The following is a 22,111-nucleotide window of genomic DNA, read 5'->3' as shown; positions in this document are numbered from 1 at the left end:
GACAGGTTCAGTGTCAGAGAGTCCTGTGTGTCAGACACACAGGATCCCCCTGTAATCTATCACATCTATGTTATGAACTTAACAAAGTTCCCCTGGAGTCACCCAAAGGAAAGGAGGCAGCATACCAACATGGATTCAAAGGTGTTTATTCACCCAGTATATAAGTGGCAACGTTTCACCTTCCCGATGAAGGCATTTTCAAGCCAGGTTAGGGTATGTTCACACGGCTTAGCAAAATACGTCTGAAAATACGGAGCAGTAACTACTCGCATTTTTTGCGGCATATTTTACGGACGTTATTGCTTCTGTTTTTCAATGGAGTCAATGAAAAACGGCTCCAAAAACGTCCCAAGAAGTGACATGCACTTCTTTTTCGCGGGCGTCTTTCTACGCGCCGTCTTTTGACAGTGACGCGTAGAAACACCTCGTGGGAACAGAACATCGTAAAACCCATTGAAAGCAATGGGCAGATGTTTGTAGGCGTAATGGAGCCGTTTTTTCAGGCGTAATTCGAGGAGTAAAACGCCCGAGTTACGTCTGAAAACAGTGCGTGTGAACATACCCTTATAGGTTAGATGTGCTAGATTAGAGGTGGACTCGCTTTCACTGAACCCGTCAGTCCCGGGAACCTGACGGGCGCAGGATTTAGCAATTAATACAGCTGCTCATGTATAGAGAATACAAAGCAGCTGTATCTCAAAAAGTACAAATATTTTTTAATAAAACTATTTATAAAGTTGCACCAATCACACTGACTGACCTTTTTATTACAAAAAATGCCATTCAAAGATTTACATGGCCTTTAAAGGAGAAAATGCCACATGATTAATAATTGTTTATAATTGTCCCTATATAAACATTATAAGCATTCACTGAAGGGGCTCTACATTTAGTTTTAGGCGGAATTCACACGACAGGGATTCCCGGCCGGGTGCCGGCCGTTCATAAATCGGCCGGCACCCGGCTGCATTAGGAATAATAGACCCCTAATGGGGCTATTCACACGACCGATTTTTTGATGGCCGGGAAAACCGCCCGTCAAAAAATAGGACATGCTCTATTTTCAGCCGGGTGCCCGGCCGCCCGGCTCCCATAGAAGTCTATGGGGCCGGGTAATACACGGCCATCACCGGAATGTGTTCCGAGTGATGGCCGGGTCTACCGTCGCTCGCGCACTCTCTCTCCTCCTCCTCACAGTGCAGAGTGCATGTGAGGAGGAGGATCTTTTATTGCTCGCTGTAGGAGTCGGAATCCCCAATCCCCGGCTGGGGATTGGGGATTCCGCTACAGGAGAAGTGAGTGACTACACTGTCCATATATGGACACAGCGAAGTCACGCACTTCTGCAGCGGAATCCCCGACTCTATGGCCGGGGATTCCGCTACAGGAGAAGTGAGTGACTACACTGTCCATATATGGACACAGCGAAGTCACGCACTTCTGCAGCGGAATCCCCGACTCTATGGCCGGGGATGCCGCTACAGGAGAAGTGAGTGACTACACTGTCCATATATGGACACAGCGAAGTGACTCACTTCTGCAGCGGAATCCCCGACTCTATGGCCGGGGATTCCGCTACAGGAGAAGTGAGTGACTACACTGTCCATATATGGACACAGTGACGTCACTCACTTCTGAAGCGGAATTCCCGACCTGTGGCAGGGAATTCCTCTTCAGGAGAAGTCAGTGACTACACTGTCCATATATGGACATTGAAGTCAGTGACTTCTCCTGGAAGGGGGGGGGATGGGTGCAACCTACAGGGGACTGTGTGGCATCACCTACAGGGGGCAGGGTGGCATCACCTACAGGGGGCAGGGTGGCATCACCTACAGGGGGCTGGGTGGCATTACCTACAGGGGGCTGGGTGGCATTACCTGCAGGGGGCTGGGTGGCATTACCTACCAGGGGGGCTGTGGCATTATCTACAAAGGGCTGTGTGTGGCAACAAATTTAAATGAAATTCATCCGATTTTAAAACGGACAGGGAAAAAAACGGATGCAAATCGGGTCCAAATCGGCCGGAAAAAACGGCAACTCGGCCCGGAACGGAATCGGAACGGATGCAAATCGGATGCAAACCGGCCGGGAAAATCTGCCAAAAACGGCCGATTTTCCCGGCCGACACTCGGACCCTGTCGTGTGAATGAGGCCTTAGCATAATTTGGGCTCTGTATGCTAGGACCACTAAAACCCATAGAAGGAAAGTGCCAGAAGGTTCAGTAATGTGCACAAACCTTTTTAGCCTAGGTAAAAAATGTCATAGCCTCATATGTAAAAGTACCATTCTAAAAAAAATCACCAATATTGCCCATAGCAGCCAATCAAAAGACCTTTATCATTTGAAAATACGTGCTGGGAATAAACCAGGATCTGATTGCTTGCAATGGGTAATACTGACACTATTTTATTGGAGTATATTTTATTCATGAGGCCCCGGAAGTGGGATTGAGTTTATTGGTGAAGTACCAGGCTTTGTATTCAAAGGGACCCTAAGAATTAGTTGGGGTCCCAGTACATAGAATTCCACCTTATAGGGGTTGTACAGGATTAGACAAACATGACTGCGTTCTTGCAAAAACAGTGCCACACCTGTCCATAGGTTGTGTGTGGTATTGCAGCTCAACCGCATTCACTTCAGTGTAGCTGAGCTGCAACACCAGACACAACCCATGGACAGGGGTGGCACTGTTTCCGGATAAAAGCAGCCATATTTTTCTACTCCTGGACAATCTATTTAGATTTTGACCGATTTCAATGGCAGGTCAGAAGGTAACTAAATGTGGAAAACCCCTTCAAGAATTATTTTGGGTTCTCTTAGAGATTGTGAGTTAAGGAAATTGCTGATGGGCATCACAGGCTTACTGATAACTCACATTAAGGGAATTTAGACTGTCAAGGAAAAAGACAATTTTTAAGTGGTGTTTAATACAGGGACTGTTATATATTTTTATCAATAACATGGGAATTTCCCTTAAGAACCACTAAATGCAGGATGCCATTTGAAGTGTTATAGTGTGGAGCTTTATTTTTACACTTTTACATATTCATTTTGTCTCTACGTTTTTGTATTTCTCCTCTGGGACATTTTAACTCACATGTTAATTTAATGGAAATTCTTTATTCTGCTGATCTAGTTTTTTTTCTTCTGTAACCTCTATAGTCATTAAAATCGGTTGAAGAAAAACAATCTTTTATTTTCAGCTGAAACCTGTTGCGTGTAATACAAACAATGACAGAAAAGCCAGACTCACACAGTGTAGTTTGGTGCAATTTTTTTAAGCATTTTCTTTTGTTTTTACCAAAAATCAGGGATGTTTTAAAAAAATAAAAATAAATCAGGGACAAATAAGTTCCTTTAGATTTTTTCCCTGTGTTTAGACTCCAGGTTTTGGCTTAAAAAAAACCAAAACTGAACTATATGAACAAGACCCAAGGATAGGTACATGCAATCCTGTTTAATGCATATTTTTGATTATTAAAGCAGACATATTGCTAACTTTTCAACCTGCCCCTCATCTCCCTGCATAGACTATTCTAAAGGGAACCTGTCAGCAGCATTTTCACCACTAAACCCAAAGCACCCTCAGGTAGGGAATGAAATATCCTCCTTATCTTTCCTTCTTATTGTTAAAAATCGCCCATTTGCCTATAAAAAAAATCACCTTCAAAGTCATATACAATGATGTTGTTTTAAAGACGAGAATCTCATGCTTTAAAACCGCACCAGAATCCCAGTTCTCCAGTTCTATAGCACATACAGATGTAGCCATCTTAATCTTGATACATTAAATACACAGCGGCAAGAAACTTTATCTTGACTTTTTCAATGACTTTTCAATGGCTTTTGTTGTGTGATATCACGCTGCAGCAAGTTATCAGAGTCAAGATAAAGATGGCTACATCTGTGGAAATCCAATTCTCTAGAGCTGAGATTCTCATCTTTGAATCGACACCAGAACCATGGTTCTAGATGATCTAGAGCCAAAGGCAGGGGCATCTGAAGTGATCCCCCTCCAGCCTCTCAGCCTGACCCCTCCTCAGATAACAGGCAGTGTGTGTGACGCTTCTCCGCAAATTTGCATATGACTTTGGGGTTTTTGTCGATGTAAGCTGGCAATTTTTAACATAAAAGAGGCTAAGGAGGATATTTCATAACCTACCTGAAGGAGGTGTGGGTTTAGTGGTGAAAATGCTGGTGACAGGTTCCCTTAATAAATGTGGTGTTTTAGTGAGCAGATTTATCCAAACTGTCTAAAAGAAAAACTGTTTGTTGCCCATAACAACCAATCACAGCTCAGCTGTAATTTTACCTGAGCAGTTTATCCCCTTGATGCACCAGAATGCCCCTGTATGTCCTATTGTGGGGGTTAAAGTATGAAGCGGGCTCACGGGCTGAGTCCGCTCCATACGCTGCGGGTGTTAGCTGTGTATTACAGCTGACACCTTGCACTGGTCAGGAAGAGAGAGAACTCTGTCAATAGCGACCGCGGCATCTAAGCCATTAGAAAGAGGGGGCGGCCCCCTCCAACAGCCCATCGACCCCCATACGATGCAATCTTCTGAAGATTAGAACACATATGGTCCTGTAGCAGACAAATCCAGACATTTAATGTATCTGTTCAGAAGTTGATCAGACATTCTGGTCACATTCTGCATGTTCTCATTGGTTTTCACTACTCTAGTAGTCTACAGGGGGGAGTCATTTCTGACAAATATGGTAACCCAATACTAGTTTAAATAATTTTACAAAGTTGTGTATTTGCTTTACTTGTTGTGTGTCACCCTTTTTATGTAATAAACTAACATTATTTCTATTTTCTTTTTCTCCTTGCATTACTGCGGACTTGATTTATTATATCAGAAACAGGGACACGAGACACAGGTAAATGCCAGTGCAGTCCTTTGTGACTATTGATTTACAATAAAAAAAAAAAAACTTTCAACGGATGCAATATATTACTTATCGGGTCGAGAACAGAATAAATATGTGCATGAGCAGTATTCAAGGCACACAGGGATTTCATCTAATTCCATTTTATTGTCTGGCGAAATGTACGAGATTAAGCCATCATGTTTGTTTCCATCAATCAATCACTTATATAATGTGTCCTGCAACAACACTGCATTAAGAATTAGCTCAGGTTCCATTGTAGTATAAGGGTAATTTTATGGCTCTGTTCACATCATGTTTATGGCATACATTCGGCGTTCACAATTGAACAGTTAACGTCTGACCAATAAAACTCTATGGGCACGTTAGATGTATACATCGGCAGCACTTCCTGGTGTATAGACCGAACATAGAGCCCAAATCTCATGAGAACATACAAATAAGATAAAAATTGGACAAACCAGACGATTTCAGATAAATCGTCCAACAATCTTATATGAATGGGGCTACCCAAATCTCCCCAATGGCAGATGTCAGGGATGATAAGGCATGTTGGCCTGATTCTTTGTTCCCACGTGAGATGAAACGCTGGTAGAGGGACCTGGCAATGGCTTATCCCCTACCCATTTAAAAAAAATATGCATGCTCAGCTGAGCCATTTGTGCTTCTTTATCATGGAGTTGAGAGGAAAAGGCTATCAGCCGATTGATTTGCTGTAAGTCATTGTGAAAAGATGCAACACGTTTAAACCTCAGACCGAGGTCTTCATCAGGCCTTAAGTAGACATTAGTATGAAGGTTTAAATGCATTGAACATTGAACTCGACATGCCTACATTTGCGTTGTGCCATACATTAAAACACAACCGATCCAGGTTAGCAGCAATACCACACGTTTTGATCTGTCCACTTGTTTATTAGCCTGTTTTGAAAATATTACCCTAGAGGAGCGCCATTCTCTTTTTTTTCTCCCTTCTCTTAAGCTATTTTGTATTCACACCCTAGTGATCTGATGGTTTATTGTCCATCTATGGTGATCCAGTGGTTTCCAGCCATTACTGGTGACCCAGTAGCCATTCATGGAAAAGAGAAGTGATTTTCAATGCATTGAATGCCACCTGCTTGTCAAAGCTTCTTTTTTTTTTTTTTTTTTTGCATCAGTCAATATTTGGGTATTAATGAGTCTTTACCTAACTCTTTTCAATCATGGAAGGCTGCACTATTTTCTGCATATCTTCTCATATACATAATGCAATGTCATTGAAATGAACTACTGTACATAATTGCAAAATACCAAACATGAACTCTAAGCTTTGCAACTTTTTAGTAAACCTATGGTAGCTGTTTTTATTTACAAAGTTTTAATTTATACCTTATATTTCATATATTATATTCACATGTGATAGCGGTGTGGAAAAAAATTCTGAGATTGTTCCATGCATCTGAATGGGGCCTATAAATATCTATGCACCTACTATAGAAACAAACTCATTCAGATGAATGGGACGAAAAATTCAGTCGCAGAAAGTAGCCGAAAGTAACAACACCTGACTTTATTGGCTTGTGAACTATTGGCTTATTGTGATTTCCCTGCATGTTCCCCATGCATAGAGTTTTGTTATCATATAGAATGACAAACTGCTGATACACATGGTTAAGATTAGAAATTTAAACCCAAGGAATGAAGAAATGATTAAATACACTGAACAACTACTAAGCCCCTGATACTGTTCCTACCGCTAGCAAAGATTAAAATGTTTGCTAGCAAAGCATACACCCTCATCACAAGCAAGCCATCTCCATGACAACATCAATCAATGCTTTCAAGATGAACGTGGAAATCTCTATTTTCAACTCAAACTTCAGTCAATTGCAATGTCTCCAAAAACACATTCGTTAGACATTACTGATACATTTTATCTGGGTTATGATAAATTAGTTATCTAACTATTATTTTACGGATGTAGTCATCTTTAACTTGATTCTAATAACTTGCTACAGTGTGATATCACACAACAAAAGCCATTGAAAAGTCATGGAAAAAGTCAAGATAAGGGATCTAGCCATTGTTTATTTAATGCGTTAAAAGTCAAGGTAAAGACGGCTACATCTGTATTTGCTTATAAGATTAATCATTTTTCATGGTTTTGGTCAGACCTGGTTATATAGAAGGTCCTGAAACCTCTTCTACAAGATAAATAGAAAATGGAATGGTCGCAATATTTTAATTGTCAGAATGGTAGCCCAAAAAGTTTCCACCCACAAAAATAAATTGCACTGGCAGATAAGGAAGAGTCCCACTAGGATACATGAGTATCCTTGTAAGTTATGGTTGGGAGCTGCATATGGTTAGGACTCCTGTCAGCATTTTAAATATGAGGTGGTAAGGTTTTCCAGGTCTCTGATCACCTCTGCAAAATGAGTTGTATGAAGAAGTTGATTAGCAAAGCTATCTATTCTTCTATCTTTATTCTATATGAAAGTGGTTATTCATACATTGCGATGATTGTGATCTAATGAAGAATTAATTACTACTCAATATAAAATATCTGACTTCATGGAACGAGGGAAATGGCAATGGGATATAGCATATGAGGCTGAATTAGCTGCAATTATGTAGATATATGATATAAATAATAATCCTCCATATTCTCTCTTCCAGTACTAGCCCAGCTCATAAATATTACTTGGCCGTGGATCCCTCCTCAGAATCTTTGTTCTTGTCGGATACCAATACCAGGAAAGTCTACAGAGTCAAATCTCTTTCTGATGTTAAGGAGCTGACAAAGAACTTTGAAGTGGTAGCTGGGACAGGAGATCAATGTCTCCCATTTGACCAAAGCCACTGTGGAGATGGAGAAATAGCAAATGAAGCTTCGCTTAACAGTCCAAGAGGTAAACTGATAAATAAAAAGTATTTCAATTTTCAATGTGCTCTTACATTGCCCAACATTTTGACAAAAATGCTCCAAAAGCTATTTTATGTTTGAATTTGGATACGAATAGAGATGAGTGAACCCTTACAATTTTCTTCTTCAATGACTCTCCAATATACAAGCCACTTAAAACCCCTTTACATGGGCCAATGGTCGGGGGTTCATATGAATGCTTGTTCTCGATCGTTGCCCTGTGTAAACAAGGCAGCGATCAGCCGATGAACGAGCAAACTCTCATTCTGTAATGACAGGGTAGGGAGACAGACAGGTGAGTCCTAATCTACCCGCCACTCAGACCCTGCCTACTTGCACGGCCCATCCTAGGCGACGGCGTACAACTGGGCAACGGTCCCTATGCTCAATAAGTGCACGACAGACCAACAGACAAGGGTACACAGAAGCTAAGGGAAATGGGGCAGTTGCCCACGGCAACACCGTGAGCAACAAGAGTAGTGAACGAGCCGAGTCAAACCAGGAGTGTACGAGGTACCAAACGCAGAGCAGGAGAGTAGTCAGTAAAGCCAGGGTCAATTTGAAGCAGGGGTCAATAGTGCTAGCAGGAGCAGCAGAGCCAGGAAACCAGACAGAATCACAGGCAAAGGAGGAGCAGGAAATGAATGTATAAATAGACCGAGGGCGGGAGCTAGCTCCATCTGGCCAGGCTGTGATAGGTTCTCCCACTCCTCAGCCTCCCAGCCTGAGTGGTAGCAGATCGAGTCACTCTAACAGACCTAGGCACAGATGCAGGCTGATTAACCACGGGCGTCGACAAAGAAGCCTTGTCAGCCCAGCTAAGAGTCCTTTTTCCCATAGACATCTATGCTGGAGAAGTGGAGGGCCATCTTCTGACAATCGTTTTGGTTTTTACTTTTTATAACCGTAACTGCATTGGAAGATGATCAGTCACAAATTAACAACTTTAATTAACAATGCAGTGTATACACTAAGCAATTATTGTCACGATTCGCTTGTTTCAATGTAGTCAACAATAATTGGCCAGTGTTAATGAGAGGAAGATCAGCAATGAACAATAAAACTATTATTTACCATAGATCTTTATCGATCGAGCCGCAAGAGCAACATTTACATTTACGCAAGGGAAAGCTGTCAGTACTCGCTGGAAGTGTCACTAGGCAACAATTGTGCAACTTGACAGGCAAGGAAGAGTTTACTCCTCACCAACTGCGAGGGTTGCATTGATGGAAATGTCCAGCACATCCATAGTAAAGATTTAGGCTTAGTCTAAAAGTTTTTTACTACTGTGATCTAAGGATTTCAGGAGTGTCTTTCATGGAATTTTTTACCAACAGCAAAGAGTTGAAATGATTAATTTCCTGAAAAATTGCATAATTAGCCCTTTATTTAACTACGTTTTGGATCAGCTTTTTTTTTTTTTTTTTTTTAATTATTAACAGTTATTTTCATGAAATAAAAAGCTCCACCTGAGTATATCAGATTTAAAATCTCTGTTGTCCTGAAAAAAAGACATATGAACCTCTGCACTCTTGCCCTTATGTTTGTCTTTAATATCTAGTTAAATATTGTAGCAATTTGCAAATCAATCTAAGACAGGCGATTACACAAAAATCACATTTTAATTAGACTTGTATAAACTTCTGCGTATAATTAACTATTCCCTGGTTGTGCAGACATGAGAAATATGTTCGTCAATAACTCACAATCAAAGACAAGATAATTAATATTTATTTAATACTCAATAATCATTCAACAAAATGTAAATTGAAGCTGTGAAATGAATAACTCTTTATGTGATGTATTTAATTAAGTCTAGTGCCTCTAATTCTGAAACAAGTCAATGCAATAGTCCTTCCATATTAAAAAAACTAAATATTGTGAAATAGTTGTTCAACTTCAGACAAAAAATATATGTTAAAACTGTCATTGTATATAGACTGAGCAGATAATGTAATTTCCAGGCCACCAGCTTGGTTGGGTTATGGTAGAAAATACTAAAGCTGTACGTAAATTTTACTGTTACTTATAATGCTGCCACTAAACTAAACTATCACTACACCAGTTTTGTGCAAATGTGTAGGGCTGAACTTGAAAGTAATGTCCACCTTCTATAGGACAATGAATCTAGATGCTCTGCCCATATTATTGAGTTCAAGATGCTAAGATATTTAATGGGGAAATCCAGTGAAAGTGGTCATCTGAACATAATGTTGGCTAGATTTCCCCTTTAAGTCTAAAAGTGACCATGACACTTAATGTCCATGTGAAATCAGGAGCATAGATTTCAGGGATATTGGAGAGTGCAATTGGAAGATGGCCACTGGCAGTATCTAGTAGGCGCTTTGTGTGCTCATCTTCCAACCATACGCAGGGGAATAAAAAGAGTCTGCAGCATATCTCGTAATCACCCCAAACTACCAAGTTACCATTTCAAATTATTTCTAGCCATCAGTAGTGACAGAATATGTGTCCTATTCCTGAAATGTGTCATTCATATGCCTATAATTTACACACAATAGCAGATGGGAAAGCACTTGAGCATGTTCGGTTCTTAGCACTTCGATTTTTGGCAGAATATGGAATGAATGAGCATTTTCGTGAGCAATGTTTTGTTTTTGGAGCTGCAATTGCTCCAGAGGGAGCCAAACATATGATAACACCATTTCTGGGAATCATAGCTGAGCCCCTGAGTTCAATTCCAAGACCAATTTCATGAGACTTTTACAGCAAAGCACTCAATAATCAAAGTCCTAATTAGCACTAAAACAATTTCCCTAGTTACCTGGTGCCCTGAAAACACAACCCTTGCTTTAGGTTATTTTTTAAATTTAGCTGTAGGGAAACAGTCTGTAGAATAAAGACTATTCCAATTAGCCACGTATGTGAAAACATATTTAATAAGGGGACAATACCAGGTGTAGGGGGTTTATCAGAGTGTTTTTTTTTTCAGAAATACTTTGTCCCTTGTTGTAAATTACATATGATTGGCATAAATATTTCTATGTTTATATCTGTGCCACAGAAACGCTATTGTGTCACAGCACAGTAAATACAGGTTTTATTCCAGAGAGATTATGGGTAATTTGTTTTTAAGACCACTGTCCCTCATGCTTTTAACCCCTTCCCGACATCCACAATATATATACAGCTGATGTCGGGTGGGGGAGTCTGGAACGGGCTCACAGGCTGAGCCCACACCATAGAATGAGCATGTCAGCTTTGTGTAAAAGCTCACACTTCAGTGTAACGTGCAGGATCCCACTTGTTTAACCCCTTAGATGCCATGGTCTAAAGCGACCATGGCATCTAAGCCGTTATAAAACAGGGGGTGGCCCCGTGTGATGTTGCATCGGCCCCCGTGATTGTGTGGATGGTTGTCATTGCAGCCTACGGGTCTATTGAAGGCCCCCAGGTCTGCCATCTTTGTGCTTCTATATATGTGCCTCATGGGAGAATGTCAGTATAACGATATACTGCAATACATTAGTATTGCAGTACGGTATATCATGCAAGTGATCCTACGATCGCTGGTTCAAGTCCCCTAGTGGGATTAGTAAAAAAATGTTAAATAAAGTTCTTTTAATATTTAAAAAAAAAAATTGAAAGTTAAAAAATAGTAACATTTCCCATTTTCCCCAAGCGCAATGTAAAATATAAATGATAATATAACTGGTATTGACACATTCAGAAAAGTCTGAACTATTACTATATAACATTTAATTATTATCAAATAATTAACCACCAGAGTTGCTGTTTTTTGGTCACTTCAACTCCCACAAAAATGTAATAAAAAGTGATCAGAAAGTCTCAAGTACCCCAAAATAGTACATATAGAAACTACAGCTCGTGCCACAAAAAAAAATACACAGTCATAGCTATCAGAGATTGGTGACACCATTTTTTTTACTTTTAACAATCAGTTTTTTTCTTGTAAAGGTAGGTCAACATAAAAAATATATAAATTTCGACGTAATCATATGGACTCGCAGAACATGTCGTTTTTACCACACTGTGAATGCCGTAAAAATGAAACCTCCCACAAAATGGAGGAATCGCTGTGTTTTTCCCATTCGACCCGACAAATAATTTTTTTCTAGTTTCCCACTACATGATATGGCACGGTTAATGGTGCCGTGAAAATCTACAACTCGCCCCGCAAAAAAACAAGCCCTCATACGGCTATATTGACAGAATAATAAAAAAGCTATGGCTTTTGGAAGGTGGGGAGAAAAAACTAAAGTGAATATCCGAAAAATGACTGCGGCGGGAAGGGGTTAATATAACAAAATATGTAGAAGAGAAAAAACTTCAGACTAGAATAAGTGATCCGAGGGCTAAGGAGAAGGATATTCAGCCCAATTTATATTGTATACACTGCCTACCAAGCTATCAAAAGTCAGAAGCAAACTATAGTTCATAAAAGTTTGGGGTAGGGGTGTTAAGTAATAATCAAGTGTAACTTTACTTTGTATTTATTCTATTTATTTATATAGCGCCTACATATTCTTCAATGCTGTACAGCGGTTGTCATCACTCACTGTCCCAAAAGGGCCTCACAATCTTAATCCAAAATATCTTATCCAAAATAATAATCCTCATCATAATCATCATAAAGTGATATATCTAGATGGAAAGCAATACAAAAATGTCTACTTTATCATACAATATCTAAGTTGTCCATTGGCGAATATTCAAAAATCGAATTTCCAATCTCATGTGAATGAGTCCTAAATAAATATGGCTTATTAAGTAATGTAAAAATATGATAGACTTACTAAAAGAGCAGGTATGTTTGTATATTATAGATTAGACTATTTAAAGGAGTACTCCACTTTATTTTTTTTACTGATCCCCGCATTTTGTCGTTTTTCGGGTCCAGTGCCGCTCACGTGATCTTCATTCTGACCTGGTCTGGAATCGCTCCTTTTCAGAAAACCAGAAGTCAGGCTCTCAATGCATTTCTATGGAGCCTCGTTCTGGCTCCTATAGGAATGCATTGAGAGCCTGAGTTCCGGTTTATTCAAAAGCACAGTAACTCCAGACAAGTCAGAGGGAATATCACGTGCTGGACCCGTAAAATACAAGATGCGGGGATCGGTAAGTATTTTTGCACACAGCATCCCACTGAAACACCAATGTACAAATGGAGGGTGCAATAAAAAAAATAAAGTGGAGTGCTCCTTTAATAAAGACCAAGACAATGAACAAAGAGTGAAGCCTCCCTATACATAAATAAGCATTATCATACACTCATGTCATAGACCTCTTGTCAAACAATCCTAAGGACAGCTGAAAACAATGGCGTGTGATGCACAATGTTCTCAGAAGTTTCTGAGCTTTGCTGAGTTTTACAAGTCATCCAGAACTTTGTATCAATTAACTTGATTCACTTTGACTTTGAACTTTATTTTGCATTCTGGGTGTGACAGACAACAGGCAGTAATTGGAAGTGCGTAATGCTGCACCATGGGCTACTCAATTTTGCGCAGTGGGATATTTGATTATTACTTAGATACTCAGAGCTGGTTCTTAACCCTTTTAACCTTTTACACTCATATTTAGGATTCTAATTAGGATTCACAATCTGGCTCCAAGGTACCATTGATTTTTTTTGTTTCAAATTTAATTCCCTTCAATGTTCTAATTCAATAAATAAATAAATTAAAAAAAATAGTATCACAACCCTTTATTTGTGATTAAAAGTCTCCCGGTGGCTAGAGTAAACTGCCGTCTCATCAGAAGCTCCTCTTAAACATTATCATTTAAATGTTGAACAGGTGGCAGAAGGCAGATGTAAACCCTTGAGGAGAATTAATGCAGATACCAACTATATAACTGAAGCGAAGAAGAGTGACAATAAAGTCCCTTTAACACCATGCACCTTGTATCAGACTTAGGAAACAATAATGTATGGGGATCTACTACTAAGGTGTGTGCTAACAGTCTCACATGTAATATTTTGTACTATAGTCATCTGAAGAGGTTAACAAATCAGTCTTCCAACTTTCAACCATGGAGGCAGATCGAATTATTGGATGGTCCAGATAAGATGTAATAAATGACATTCTTAGTAATTGGGTGTTTCCACAATTCTTTATTTTATTTGTAATCTTTGAAAATGCATCTTCCCGAAGACTGAGAGCAGACCACAATAGAGAGATTTTCAATTTAGATTTCTGTTCAGGAGAGTTTCAATTCTACCTGTGTCTATAAGACAGGAGAGAAATCCTTGGCAGGAATTGCACACAGAAACATCAAACAGAGCTACCATACATATGTTTCAAAGCACCACCAGTCCAGCATGACAGCAAGCATGTGTGTATTGTTCATCTGTAGTAATGCAGCTTGGAGACCGACTTACCTAACACTCTAAGCTTGAAAGAGAAGTTGTGGGAAAACTATAATTTGTCATTGCTATCTCTTAAAGGGGTAATAACCAGAAATGTTTTACATTTTGGAAATAATAAAACTAGGGTGAATTTTTTTCCATTATAATTTTGATTTATAAAAAGAGAACACATACCAATCAACATCTCTTGAGTGTAGCCTCCATTGATGCATTTGCCTTTTCTAGCATTGCAATTTACCCTACAGTCAGAGACCCTGATGTTATAAGGAGGCCATCATACTAGGAAACGGCTTGTGCCCTGCGTATGCTTACTACACTCTACTTCTAGACTTGTTGCAAAGTAACACAAACATAAGGTGGGCATATATATAGTAGCCCTATCCCGTGGCACTCATACTTGCTTTGTGATACTATCCCATAAGGTGTCCTTCTTGTTTTTTTGGACTTAGGAGTTGTATCCTTCCTTATTGCTGAAAATATGATTTTATTGTTTTATATAATAGTATAATAGTATTGTAACTACCTAAAAAGGTTTAGTAGATGATTAATGCTGAACTCAATACAAGTGTAAACACAATCCCTTAAAACTCCATTGCAATGTTTATACTGCCAACAATCATTTTAGTTCCAAGTGCAACACAGCTCCGCAGAATGCTAACATGAATTGTGTCCTAGAATTTTCTGATGGGTTGGAGTTTTCAGGGTCCAAATATAGAAGCATGAGAAAAGTTGAGGAAAAAAGTGCATTTTCACAGGAGGATACAAATGTTCAATAGTCACAAAAATCTTCTAATCTTGCCAGCCTTAGGCTTTTTGTACTAAAATAAATAAGTTCTGTTTTAATTGTGGCAAGTTATTTAATTGTTAAGACCATAAAAATAAGCTACTACACTGCTTTTTCTGTGTGTTTTTATTTTATGTTAGGTAGAATAAAGATGGACTCCAAATAGCAGACCATATGAAATGATATGTGACATATGGTGCTTGTTTTAAATAATTGATAGACCATCCAATTTGGTGTCTAAAAGCCCATTTAAACGGGCCAATGATCATATGAACGCTCATTCCCAATCATTGCCCTGTGTAGTCAGCCAAATGCTCGTTGATCGGCTGATCAAATCTTTTAGGGGGCCAATAAAATTGTTGCTAGTCGGCAGCACATCTCCCTGTGTATGCAGGGAGATGTGCTGCCGACACAATGCAAATGCATGGGGACGAACGTTCATTCCCATACATTACCGATCGTTGCTCCTTGTGACTGAAGCAAAATAGCACCAATCAACGAGCTGTATCTTCAATCTCATTTTCACGGCCCGTATCGGCAATGTTGTTGATTTGTAATGCACAAACTGTGCCAACCCCCCTTCAACTTTGCCTCCATTATAGTACTTACATTATGGGCCTCCAGTTTACTGACTATTGTTTGACCAGGCCTCCATTCTAGTTGGCAATGTACAAAAGTCCTCAATCTAGTAGCTGTTATATGAGAATCATTTCATGTAAAGCTAAAGTTTCATCTTTGTTAGTGAAATCGTTCAATTCCTTTTGTAACTAAAATAAAATATTTTTCAATAATCTGGAGGTTTAGGTACTGCCGCATGTACACTAGAAATATGAGTTACTAACATGGCAAACTTCTACCTACATGGATTTACAAAAGATATTAATTTAAGTTTAACCCACATTAGAGATAACTGTCATTTTAAGGAGGGGCCAGATCAATGTGGACAGCTAAACATACAGTATATGAGGTGGTGATGTGAAAGGCAAGAGTAACTGCATGGTCAATGAGAGATTCAATTACACCCTGTTTTGTCAATTATTAACCCACTTAATTGGATACTTACTACTTTAAAGCAGATATTACAGTCATTTGTTTATCCAAATAAATATAACATTTGCTGATCTTCAGTTATAACTAAAATAAAATAAAATAAATGTCACAGAAAGCCCATTGATGTATTGTTTGGTAGTTTGAAACAAAGGTTGTTTGGTAGATAGTTATTGTTTCATTTCTAAGCAGAATAAAAATAACTTTACAATATCAATGAAAAAGTTTAGAGCTTTATATTTTTTAACTAAAAAAGTACTGTCCTAATAATCTAGAATCTAAATTGCATACATAGAAAAGCCACTCGCTCCACAAAAATAAACACATGCTCATTAAACCTTTGGAGGTTTTTATTAGCTTGTGAATTTACTCTGGAATATGGCATTGACTGATGTTTGATGAAAAACCCGGATCATATATTATAGGAACAGTTACTTTCATCCAATCCCTATAGAAATATTGAATGTTGGTGGGTAACTCATGGTAGTAGAAATGATGCTCAATAACTACTCAACAGCAATATAGTCACACTCATGGATGGATGAATCCCAAATCACTTGTTTAGTTACTTGGATTAAAGAGTTGTCCCACTACAGACGTTGATGTTAAATGTTCAATTGGTGGGGATCTAAATACTGTGATCACAACTGATCGACAGCATAAATTGGTAGAAGCACTAGAAAAGTCTCATGGTCGACCCAATATAGTCAATGGCTGGACATTCGGCCGCTAAAATAAAACGAAGTGGCAAGATACTTTAATAGCACCGTTGTTGCTTTGTTCTAGCGATTGCAGGGGGTCACAGAGGTTAGACCACCACCAATAGGACATTAATGGCTTATCCTCAGGATAGGTAATGAGACAACCCCTGTAACTATCTGCTCATGAAATAAAAATTTATCCAAAGAGACATCATGGCTGGGTAGCTTGGATAAAAATCATGAGTAGTCTATAGCCATAAATATCTCTTTTTATGAAAATCTTTGGCACTTAATAAAGGACTTAGGCTTGATAGTCGGGGCTACTCTCTACAAAAGATGATGCTCGATAAAAGAGAAGTTTTCATTTTAGTAATAAAACTCTACAAGAGACTTAGCCCAGCTACAGCGTTCAGTGTAGTCTATCTATATTCCTGATTATGTCAGAAACTGCTTCTTTATTCTTTCCTTTATCACTCTTCAATGCTTTACACAGAAGCTCTGCTAATTCATGTTGGAAAATTGCTATTACAGCAAGAATGCTTATAATCTACAATTTTTTTTTTTACAATTTACAAATACAGGGAAAATTCCCCTTTAAGAAACTGCTACTTCTAAAAAAGTTCAGAGGTCAAGTGTAGATGATACATATTTACCTCAGAAAAGCTTTATGCGGTTATCAGTGCAGCTGATCAGACAATTATGAGGTGTCCCAATCTCTTTTAATGAAAGCTATATTGCATGAATTATAGGATATCAGACTAGATTTTATGAGACACCCAGACCCCGCACCGATAAGCTGCTCCGGTTTCCTGTGGGCACTGGATGTTATGGCACATAATGCTATGTACAGAGAACAGCAGCTTGGCCGCTATTCTGTGGCCGGAACTAAGTGCCTCCGGCATGTACCTCTGGTGCACGAAGGATCTGTGCGGGGTCCGGGTGTCGGGCACCAACAGATCATGTACTATCATCAGTTGTCAGAAGGTGGAAAACCCCTTTAACTACATATAGTCCCAAATTTTATCAGAGTACATAATGTAAACTTTTTAAATATAGGACTTAAGCATTATCTCCAATTCCATTAAACAATACAATCATGTAGAATGAGAAATGTGAGGTCTAACATAAATCTTAGATTTTTTTTGCAATGCACAGCATCAAACTTTTGATGGAATTGTTTTATAGCTCCTATTCAAGCCCCAGTTACAGTGGAAAGTATAATGTAAGTGTAAAAAAAATCTAAATGAAATAATATTGTCCTTGAAGGTCTTTTTTGACGTTTGAGGTGCAGACCATAATAAAAAATAAAAGTAACACATTTAAAAGTTACGCATGAAATATCCCACCCAAACAAACCTCCAATCATTCTCATAACACTAGCCCTGATCCAATTACCCTAAAATAGCCATGTAATATATCAAAATTTACAATAGACAATAACAATAGGGTAACACTATATCATTACCAGAAAAAAAATAGCTGAAAAGTAAAATAGTATATTTATTTATATTTTTTTCAAACTATAAGCCTAAATATGCTAAAAAGCAAAAATTATAAGAAAAAAATGATAATAAATTGTATAAAAAGAAATGATAATAAGAAAAGAAACCTGCATTTATCACACAAAAATCTGCAAAAAAACATGTCGCTAGCCCAAAAAATGAAAACGTTATAGCCGTTTAACCAACGTGTGCTACAAATTTCTGAACAGTGCTTGGTCCTGTACCGGCTAATAGATAAAATGAAGATTAACAGCCACATTCCCACAATAATATCCGGAATCAGAGAAAATTTAGATACAGGCCATGCACCACTACCAGTACTGATCATGGTACAGACATGTGTCCACTACTACCAGTACTGATCATGGTACAGACATGTGTCCACTACTACCAGTACTGATCATGGTACAGACATGTGTCCACTACTACCAGTACTGATCATGATATAAACCTATTGGTACGCACAGGAAAAGCGATCTTGCTAATATATGTGAAAAATAAGTAAATGATATTTGACCAAATCACACACAAGATCTTAATAAAACCAAGTAAATCTTGGTGCATTGACCCTCGATATCTATTATAGAGCCTATAAAGTATGGGGTACAATTAACACAACGCATGAATATTATGAAAATATAAACTTTATTCGACAAAATAACAAGAATTAAAAGATGAGTCATGCAAAGCATGAATAAAAACGTTCATCCAATGCAGAGGATATGTATACACAATGGGTAGAATAGCAAATATAGACAATGTATATATGTCTAACTGGAACAGACAGACTGAATGAATGAATGAATGAATGAATGAATGAATGAATGAATGAATGAATAATTAATTAATAGGAGCTATTATGCAAACAGTGGCATGAATAATATAGTACTATGTACCAATGGAACTACGTAAGTGGTAAAGCCTGAAGTGTCACAAACGCCAGCATCCTATTGCTGGGCAATGAAACAGCCTGAAAGAAGTGAAAGCAGTAACATACCCATGATGAAACCTCTGCAGAGAGACCGTCAGACCCGACGCGCGTTTCGGCGGGATGCCTTCGTCCGGGGGTGAAAACAGCCTGTATTTTAAAGAGCGTTTTACAAAAACCACCAGCAGTTTTTACACGTTTGCATTTTCTTTTTTCGAGCGCTGTGTGAACAAGGATGAGATACTGGTTTTGTTATTAGGTGGATAATTTTTTTTTAAAATATTTTATCAATCCTTACTGGCCAAATGCTTTATATTATCGCCATCATATATAGTGCACACATGAATAATGGCATTGTATATACTGTACACATGAATAGTCCTGTGATATATACTGAACACGTGAAACCTAGGATATTGACTTACAATAGGGGTTTTTCAACGGACTAGAGTGTTGCATCAGTTGTTTGGATAGGAAAAATAATGTGGGTGTTATAGATAGATAGATATAATCTATATATAGTACAAACACCTTCCATTCAATAAACCTTTAGAGACTCCTTTAGAGAAAATTTAGATACAGGCCATGCACCACTACCAGTACTGATCATGGTACATACATGCGTCCACTACTACCAGTACTGATCATGGTACATACATGCGTCCACTACTACCAGTACTGATCATGGTACAGACATGTGTCCACTACTACCAGTACTGATCATGGTACAGACATGTGTCCACTACTACCAGTACTGATCATGGTACATACATTCGTCCACTACTACCAGTACTGATCATGGTATAGACATACGTCCACTACTACCAGTACTGATCATGGTACATACATGCGTCCACTACTACCAGTACTGATCATGGTACAGACATGTGTCCACTACTACCAGTACTGATCATGGTACAGACATGCGTCCACTACTACCAGTACTGATCATGGTACATACATGCGTCCACTACTACCAGTACTGATCATGGTACAGACATGTGTCCACTACTACCAGTACTGATCATGGTACAGACATGTGTCCACTACTACCAGTACTGATCATGGTACAGACATGCGTCCACTACTACCAGTACTGATCATGGTACAGACATGTGTCCACTACTACCAGTACTGATCATGGTACAGACATGTGTCCACTACTACCAGTACTGATCATGGTACATACATGCGTCCACTACTACCAGTACTGATCATGGTACAGACATGTGTCCACTACTACCAGTACTGATCATGGTACAGACATGTGTCCACTACTACCAGTACTGATCATGGTACAGACATGTGTCCACTACTACCAGTACTGATCATGGTACAGACATGTGTCCACTACTACCAGTACTGATCATGGTACAGACATGTGTCCACTACTACCAGTACTGATCATGGTACAGACATGTGTCCACTACTACCAGTACTGATCATGGTACAGACATGTGTCCACTACTACCAGTACTGATCATGGTACATACATGCGTCCACTACTACCAGTACTGATCATGGTACAGACATGTGTCCACTACTACCAGTACTGATCATGGTACAGACATGTGTCCACTACTACCAGTACTGATCATGGTACAGACATGCGTCCACTACTACCAGTACTGATCATGGTACTTACATGTGTCCACTACTACCAGTACTGATCATGGTACATACATGCGTCCACTACTACCAGTACTGATCCGTTTGTCATGTGTCCACCAGAACAGGCATCGTGGAAAAAAATAATCTTGGTCACACAGGGTCTGCTGTCAGCCAAACCTTCGGTCCAGCAGACTGACAGATTCGACTTACAGCAGCACTATGCAGCTTCTATGTTACAAATAACTACTGATCCTACATTTCTCTCATTGTAAATGTATTAACTCTAACTTTTCTATGATCGGACTGGTAATGTATCTTTATTAAAAAAAAATCTTAAATTGGAAAGAAAATGTCAATAAAACATTGTTTAAAAAAAAAAACCAGCCCATAGTTGTCAGGCTTTATCTTTAAACATTTTGAAAATAGTATAACGTTATGTTTTTCCGTGTCCACTGGCACCTTACCTGCATGTTAGGAATCCTTAAATAACAAATATAATGGCTTTGCAATCACCAAGAGTAATTTTTTTAAGAATACAAGGATTTAACCCATCAGGTTTAGAAGCTTTATTCACTATCATTTTTTCTAAACCTTTTTGGACAATTACTTTATTCAACCAGAGCATGTCATTAGCTATTATGTCATTAGCAGTATTAGTGAACAAAGCTAAAACTGAGCCAAGCGTATCCACAATAGTGGACTGTAATTGAAGAGTTCACAATTCTACAATTAGATTGTAAGTTAAATAGAGATATCACATATACAACATTGCCTGTAAAGGTTAAACTGTACCATGAAGTATTTTAATAAATCACAAGGTTATTCACAACATGTGCCATTCCATATTAATATTCCCACATATTTTTCTGTATGAATCAACTCTTCAAAGTTTGCCGACTTAACAAGTTTGAGCCCCATTCTTCTAACTTTCTGCTAATATTTCTTGCTCTTACAGTTGTGAATGGCAAGGCTAATTTTGATTCTCTTCAACAGGTATTACAGTAGATGCACATGGCTTCATTTACTTCGTTGATGGCACCATGATTAGAAAAATTGATGATAGAGGAACAATTTCAACAGTCATAGGTCTCAATGGGTTAACCTCAACACAGCCCCTAAGCTGTGATTCAGGAATGGACATCAGTCGGGTAAGAGACATCTATTGCTTTATTTTAACTTGTGTTTTGGTCTGTAGCATTAATTTAAACACTTTAAGTTGACTTGAAGTTTCTTAATATATTGTAGGGTAAAACAAATGCAAAGGTTACAGTAAGGGGTGTAAATAGGAAAGAAGAGGCCTCATAACAAATCAAAATGGGGCCCTATTCTGATGCTAGTTTAAAATAGCCTGGACCCCCCTTTTCAGGTCTTGTAGGATTAAGAAG

General features: G+C 38.7%; 1 protein-coding gene across 5 annotated transcripts in view; it reads left to right on the top strand.

Annotated features, from left to right (window-relative positions):
* TENM1 (teneurin transmembrane protein 1) overlaps positions 1-22,111 on the top strand; it is a 570,240-nt gene that overhangs the window by 472,752 nt on the left and 75,377 nt on the right. For all 5 annotated transcript variants that reach the window (XM_075835787.1, XM_075835786.1, XM_075835785.1 and 2 more), the window contains 3 exons: positions 4,865-4,885; positions 7,555-7,787; positions 21,720-21,874. In XM_075835787.1, coding sequence (XP_075691902.1) covers positions 4,865-4,885; positions 7,555-7,787; positions 21,720-21,874 — 409 coding nt within the window. The remainder of the gene's footprint in view (positions 1-4,864; positions 4,886-7,554; positions 7,788-21,719; positions 21,875-22,111) is intronic.

The sequence above is a fragment of the Rhinoderma darwinii genome, chromosome 8 (assembly GCF_050947455.1).
Source record: "Rhinoderma darwinii isolate aRhiDar2 chromosome 8, aRhiDar2.hap1, whole genome shotgun sequence".
Classification (NCBI taxonomy): Eukaryota; Metazoa; Chordata; class Amphibia; order Anura; family Rhinodermatidae; genus Rhinoderma; species Rhinoderma darwinii.
The sequence above is the reverse complement of the archived record's forward strand: the minus strand, read 5'-3'. Positions and strand labels throughout refer to the sequence as shown.